General features: G+C 42.0%; 1 protein-coding gene across 1 annotated transcript; it reads left to right on the forward strand.

Annotated features, from left to right (window-relative positions):
• Positions 1–1,603: 1,603 nt before the first annotated feature.
• Positions 1,604–5,219, forward strand: pou3f1 (POU class 3 homeobox 1). The gene has a single exon (XM_020511328.2). The coding sequence runs from the start codon at positions 1,652–1,654 to the stop codon at positions 2,798–2,800; it is 1,149 nt and encodes a 382-aa protein (XP_020366917.2). The 5' UTR covers positions 1,604–1,651; the 3' UTR covers positions 2,801–5,219.
• Positions 5,220–7,009: the final 1,790 nt, after the last annotated feature.

Here is a 7,009-nt window from a genome sequence, read left to right on the forward strand (position 1 = left end):
TTCGAGTCTGTGAAGTGTGGAAACTTACCATCTACCCCAAGCGCTCTGCATCGTAATGAGAGTCCGCCGAATGATTAGAACTTGCAACCCATAGAAAGGCGCAAAAATACGAGGGTTAGATACATCCACGTTGAGATTTGCGGGACTAATGGGAATTAAGGGCCGATGTAAAACGTGTATGTGCGTCTAGAGTTATGGTGCCTTGCAAACTACGATCTAACATTAAAATGCCCTAAATTAACATTAAAGGACGTGCTTGTGTTTATAAGAGACTTCCCCTGCAGCAGGGAGACCTGCACTGAATGCTGTTTTGCAATTCATAGAATTGGTAATTGGCTGTGGGGCAAAAAAAAACGTGAATAGAAAAATAATCAAGCAGCACTGTAAAGATGGAAACGAATCCCCGTGGGCTGGGGAGATATAAGTATCAGCGATTAAAAAAAAACAAATTAGAAACTTCAGTCATTTATCTGGATGAATTGTTCGGATGATAAACCAGATCTAATGATCTCGATTCTGGTCACTACAAATGGAGATTCGGGAGGACAAGTGACATTTTATTTCTCTCTCTCACACACACAACCCTTCTTTGTTGCCATTATGATGACAGATGCAAAGCAACGATTTATGCAGAAACCATTTCTCTTTCTGATGCTATTTCTGGTTCTATTTATGGAAAACATTTAGCTACCTAATCAACACGGTAATGGGCTGCGCGTGGCAATCGGTAGCGGTCTTAAAAGGATAACTTTTTTTAGTAGCACTTCTGCAAACAAGAGAAGAAAAAGCTACTTCGATTTAACAGTTGGCGCTGGAAGTGTTGGCGAGGTATCTCGTCTGTTTACGAGTTTCAGGCCGATTTTCTCGAAATAAACCAATAACAATAATCGGAGTGGGGGACGGGGAAGGGATAGAAAGAGACAAGAACAAAACAAGACTAGATCATAGGTGGGAGTGAAGAATTGGCAGGCGAGGCGCTTCAGTTGAGAACACTTGCGACTGAAGGAGAAAACAAATGCGGGATATCTTTACTGCGATCATTTGTATTATCTCTGTGCATTGCCCAGCCATTTCCGCAATCTTTTATCATTACTTTTGTTGTTGTTGTTGTTGAATGGAGATCACTGGGAGGTTAGTTTCTGTCCACCCACGTGGTCGCCTAAAATTGCTGCAGCCGGAGGAGACGGGCCAATCGGGGCTCGAAGGGGGTGGGACCTGAAGCCCCAAATCCACAGTCAGCGACCAATTGGCTGTAAGGTTGTAAACTCCACCCCAACAAACCTCCGTCAATCACTCCTGGGCTCTGTCCAATCAGAGCGGCTGGTTATAGGGGGCGGAGAACTGACCAATAAGATTAGGAATGTGGGACAGCCCCCCATGCAGGCAGTGTGGCTCTCCACCAATCAGAGTAGGGTCAGGGTGGGGATTGGTTGTCAGTCGGTTGAGCTGAACCAATGGAAGATGGAGAGGTGAAGTCAGAACGTGGTTGAGCCCCCCCACACCCTGCACCTTGCTTCCCTCCCTCCTTCCTCCATCCACTCCTCCTCCTCCTCCTCTTCCTCATGCTCCCTCCCCTCCCGCTGCCCCAGCCTGGGCTCCTGCTAAAGCTGGCCAAAGTCGCCGGCAGCTGAGCAGTTTGGAAGTGCGAGTCATGGCCACCACAGCTTCGGCTCACTACATTCCCAGGAATAACTCGCTCCACTCCAACTCGTTGGTGCACCCGGACTCGGATAGGATGCATCCAGGGACGACCTACCGGGAGGTGCAGAAGATGGTACAGAGTGACTACCTGCACGGCCTGAGCGGCAGCGGGCACCCCATTTCCCACAGCCACCAGTGGCTGTCCTCGGTGACGGACGGGGCACCTTGGGTCACCGCCTCCCACCTCGGGCAGCAGGATCCCGGCAAGGCCAGCGTGCAGGCACCGCCGAGGGACGATCTGGGCAATGGGCTGCACCACCGAGCTCACCATATGGTGCACCAGCAGACTCACGCCAGCCACCCCGGGACGGCCTGGGGTCCGGCAGCGGCTCCTCCTCCACCACCTCCCATCCCAGGGATGCCTCCTTCATCCAACGGGCACCAGCCCCTCATCTACTCGCAGCCGGGGTTCAGCAGCCTGAACGGCATGCTGAGCCCGGCCACCCCGAGCCTCCACCACGGCTTGACGGACGCTCTCCACGAAGACCCAGGCGGTCATGACAGCCACCCGGAGCACCCCCCGCAGCATCACCAGGAGCACTCGGATGACGACGCCCCCACCTCGGATGACTTGGAGCACTTTGCAAAGCAGTTCAAACAAAGACGGATCAAGCTGGGCTTCACCCAGGCGGACGTGGGCTTGGCTCTGGGCACTCTGTACGGCAATGTCTTCTCGCAGACCACCATCTGCAGGTTCGAAGCCCTGCAGCTCAGCTTCAAGAACATGTGCAAACTGAAGCCGCTGCTGAACAAGTGGCTGGAGGAGACCGACTCGACCTCAGGGAGCCCCACCAGCATAGACAAGATCGCCGCCCAAGGACGGAAGAGGAAGAAGCGGACGTCTATAGAGATTGGGGTGAAAGGAGCGTTGGAGAACCACTTCTTAAAGTGCCCCAAGCCCTCCGCTCATGAGATCAGCAGCTTGGCTGACAGCCTGCAGTTGGAGAAAGAAGTGGTCAGAGTTTGGTTTTGTAACAGAAGACAAAAGGAAAAGCGAATGACCCCGGCCGGAATTCCCGGCCACCCAGGCATGGAGGATGTATATTCACAAAGGGACACTCCGCCGCTTCATCACACACTTCAGACCCCTGTCCAATGACTGCTCCACACATTCCACACCCCTACTAAGAAAACAAAAGACTAAAAAAGACACAAACTGGATTTTACAAAGCAAAAAAAAACTGTCTGAAAAAGGGATCTAGCCAGTGCCGCAAAAAAACGTTGGTTGAGCACTGTGCCTTACTCATACTTAGGAGGGAGAGAGAGAAAAAAAAACACACGTTTCATGCATTTAATGTGGTAAATCGAGTGGTTATTTCCCCCTGCTGTAGAACAATTTTTTTTTCGTAGCTAAATGACATGGATAAGTTGTAAGAGAAAGGAAAATACCTGTTCGCGGCTGAATTATTTCACGGGGATCCTGAAAGGCAGCGGCTTTTCGGAACTGGGTGAGAATGAGTTGAGTTTAAACAGAAAGTGAGATGGTCATCGGAGTGTCCGCCTCCAGCCGCTGCCGTGTTAAATAAGGGAGTCTGGTGGTGGGGAAAAAGCTTGTATTTATTATTTCGGAAAAGAGCTAGCCACGGATATGGTCAAAGATTTATTTATCTATAGTTCACCCTCAGAGGTATCTCGTGAGTTATTGGCGCTGGCGAGCCTTTTTGCGATTTTTAATAAAATTCCAAATCGATTCACTGGAGAAATGGTCTGGCATTCCAGATAAATCGTAATGTTTTACAGCCATCACTTAGGGCTCAGAGAACAAACCCTGATTTGAACCGTCTGGCCCTAAACTCAGTTCAATCAGTAAGTTATTGAAAACTGGAGGGAAGTCAGTACGATTGAAGTTTGAAATCTCCGTACGCAGGGTATTTTTTGTCATTAACACATTAAACAAGTTGAGATGAGTTTGAGAGATCAAAGGAGCTAACAGCAGTCGACAAAACAAAACAATGTATCTTTAAATGTTAGGTCCCAGCGGAAACAAGCGAGGAAAAGTGATTTCAATAGTCCAAAACTGAGTTCGCATTTAGTTTACCCGATTGGAAAGCAAAACGACCTAAAAGCAGAAATGTTGGACTTCTTGTTGCTGTCAAAATGTACTTAAACTGAAATGAAATGACGCATTGTAAATCCATTTCGTCCACCAAGATTTTTTTTAACGCAACAATAATTTAACTTTGACTTATTTTTCTGTGTTTACAAAATATGTTAGTATAACAAACAAGTTTGAGTGGCACGGTTACAGTGTTATCTGCAGGCTCTCAACTCTCATGGGACGTGAATTAAAACCCCCCAAATCTCAGGAATTAAAAGAACAGGTTACCACAAAATATCTTCACTCCTACAGTCGCGTGTCTATTTTCTGCGCAGATACAGGATCGAAAGGTGCATTGAAGTGAAGTCGTTAACCATTGCAAGTAGCTATACCGCTGCTAATTTGCCATTTGATGCGTGGAACAAAAATGATGGGGTTCTCCTACCAAACAATTCTGTTTTGTTTTAATCCGGATTTATCCAGAATAGTTGAAGATTACTTTTTCATCCACATCTAAGATACTGACCTTGTATATTTCCTCTTAAAATTGAAACACATAGACAAAAATTGCCAAAATAAAGTGTACATTATATGTGTTAGAATGTTTACAGTTTATCAAAAGAAAATTTGGAAAAAAAGTCAAATTTGGTGAATTAAACAGTACTTAGGACATAAAGCAGTGAAAAAAGTGACGTTTAGTAAATTGGGAAAAATAATTGTCTGCTTTTTTTACTGTACCACTATGTAATATGTAAATATGTTGAATATGTATACATATGTATTTGTTTTTGGAATTTAATGATTTTTTCTGGAGATTTTTTTTGTACGCTTACTAATTCCCAGAGGATATTTTAATATAATTTCCATGTGAATTTCCCCCCTTGTATTTATTGCATAAACATATTTGAAACTTTCTTTTATCCTGTAGCTCTCATTGGGGTTATGTTAAAGCAGTTCAAACAATGTTTGTTTTAGTACTTTTTTGTTGTATCTTATAAAAGACAGACTGCAGAGTCACATTAATATTTTTGTTATAGTAATATTTTATTACTTGCATAAAATGTACACACCGAAACCCAGCTGCCCCCTGTCCCCTTTCGAAGAGATCAGGGAGGTGTTTGAAACCATGCTGGGTTTTGCTTGTTAATTCTTTCTGCTGTTGCCTGAAATGAGTGTCACTTTAGCAAAAAGAAAATGCAGTGGCAAGAAATCATTAAAAGTGATGTAAGGTCAAATTTCTTGAATTTTAATAGTTTGCTTGGTTTGTCAATTTTGTTTCTTATTTTGTGTTTTTTGAGTCTGATTGAAAATCGGCACTACCTGCAATACCCTGTGCACAGTTTTTTTTAGAAATTTAAATAAAAAGGAATGTTTATTTCCCCCCTAAGTTATAGTTAAAGAAAGGAAGTTTATCAATGAGGCAGTAATGAATGAGAAGGCATGTAATATTACTGGGTTTTTAGGAGTCTGGTTTGTGACACCAAACAAAGTGGAGGAATAAAAATCATACCCTGGAGAGCTAATTGTACAGCCTTGCAATTTGTTATCACTGTTATATGATAAGCATATTTACTTAGTATATGTTTTAATACCTATTCCCATAAGTAACTGTTGATTCTGTTAGCTTCATTGCAGTGTCCTGATGCAGACCATATAGAAGGGCTGAAGCTTAGAGAAGAGACTATTCAGGATTTTGCAAGACATTTCATTCATCAAAAACCTTCTGTTAGCCCGAACAATTAATTAGCCACATTTTACAGATCATATTTGAGATGCAATATTGATTTACTTTATCATTAGTAAATGTGAATTATTTTTGGATGTGGGTTTAGTCACATACTCCCTATTTACGTTACTCCAGCTTTCTTCATATAAGTTGATGGTGTATCTGTGATATCTTGACTAGCTCCATGATTGCTACTTTGTGGTCATTAACCAGTCAGTTGACTGCATCTGAATCATAACTATGTTGAAACCCAAAATGATTTTTGCATTCTCCATTCAGTGAAGTTTTGTACTTGGTCAGGATTTTAGTAGCATATTGTCTGGGATTCAATGCTGAGATTCAAAACTAAAGTTTTCCATCCAAATTGAGGCCATGTAGGCTATGTGTTTTTGAGCGGAAGTTGAAGTTTGCTACAGTCTTTCTGATTCAAGTTTACCTGGGTTCTGGTTAAAGTAGTCTGAAAAATGCAAGTAAATTTGTCATTCAAATAATCACCTTTCTGGTTGGAGCAGCTCAGCTGTGTTATCATGTTGCTTAGGATGCTGTTAGGGTGAAGAATCAGAAGTATAAGAAATGCCAAGATGGAAAAAAAACATTATAACAACATTTTCTAGGTTTTAGTATTGGATTTATAGAGAAAACGAGACAATAGAAAATGTAAGCCTACGTGGATTATCAATCATAAAACAGCTTATTAAAAGTTGCATATTGTAAAATAGAATAAGTGGAACTTAAGGAGCCACAATCTGAACTGGCAGTACTTTAAATGATGAAGTAAATTACTGAAATTTAGGTGCAAAATTAATACTATTTATTTAAGGGCTAAAAATAGCGTAGAGTTTTCATTTTTAGTTGACACACATCTATCTTTTGACAGTAACTGAAAATCAATATTAGGAACATGGCATTGTTAGGTGGAATGTGTTAATATTACTTTGAGATCAATATTATTATCAGTAATACAGTTACACTGGCTTAAATAACTGGTTTGTTTTGTAGCAGGTCTATTTCCTTTTCTAATGTAAATATATTGCTCCTACTACTGATTATCAAGGCTAACAATTTATAGCTTTCATGAAATGTTGGAAAAATATCCAGAATTCTGTTGCCTACTGGCAAAAACAAAATCATGTTACATCAAATTTGACTTATTTATTAGTGGAAGTCTCTCTTCCTGGTGACTGTGCATCTTTGTCATGTGCACATTTAAGAGTATGGTCTGCAATAACAAAGGGTTCTAATCAATGAAATTCTGTTAGAAAATCTCCAGCACATTATTTGACTATTCCTCAGTATTCTCTTTGTTGTGATAGGGACAGAGTCCCTTCTGTGCAGTAAGGGAGACTATCAGAGTAATGGTGAAGCATATTTTAAAATATTTTCGTAATGAGTAGGAACATAACCACAACATAGCAGCAACAGTCAAACTCAAGAATGTGTACTGTTCCTATTTGGTGTTACCTTTGTCTCATTACAGAACAAACCAACTTTTTCATTTACTGTTGCACCACGTTTCAAGCATCGAAAGAACTATCTGATTAGTG

Source organism: Rhincodon typus, chromosome 27 (assembly GCF_021869965.1).
Source record: "Rhincodon typus isolate 14 chromosome 27, sRhiTyp1.1, whole genome shotgun sequence".
In the NCBI taxonomy this organism is placed as follows: Eukaryota; Metazoa; Chordata; class Chondrichthyes; order Orectolobiformes; family Rhincodontidae; genus Rhincodon; species Rhincodon typus.

Coding starts and splice junctions, on each gene's coding strand:
- pou3f1 (XM_020511328.2), top strand. CDS start 1,652: ATGGCCACCACAGCTTCGGCTCACTACATTCCCAGGAATAACTCGCTC.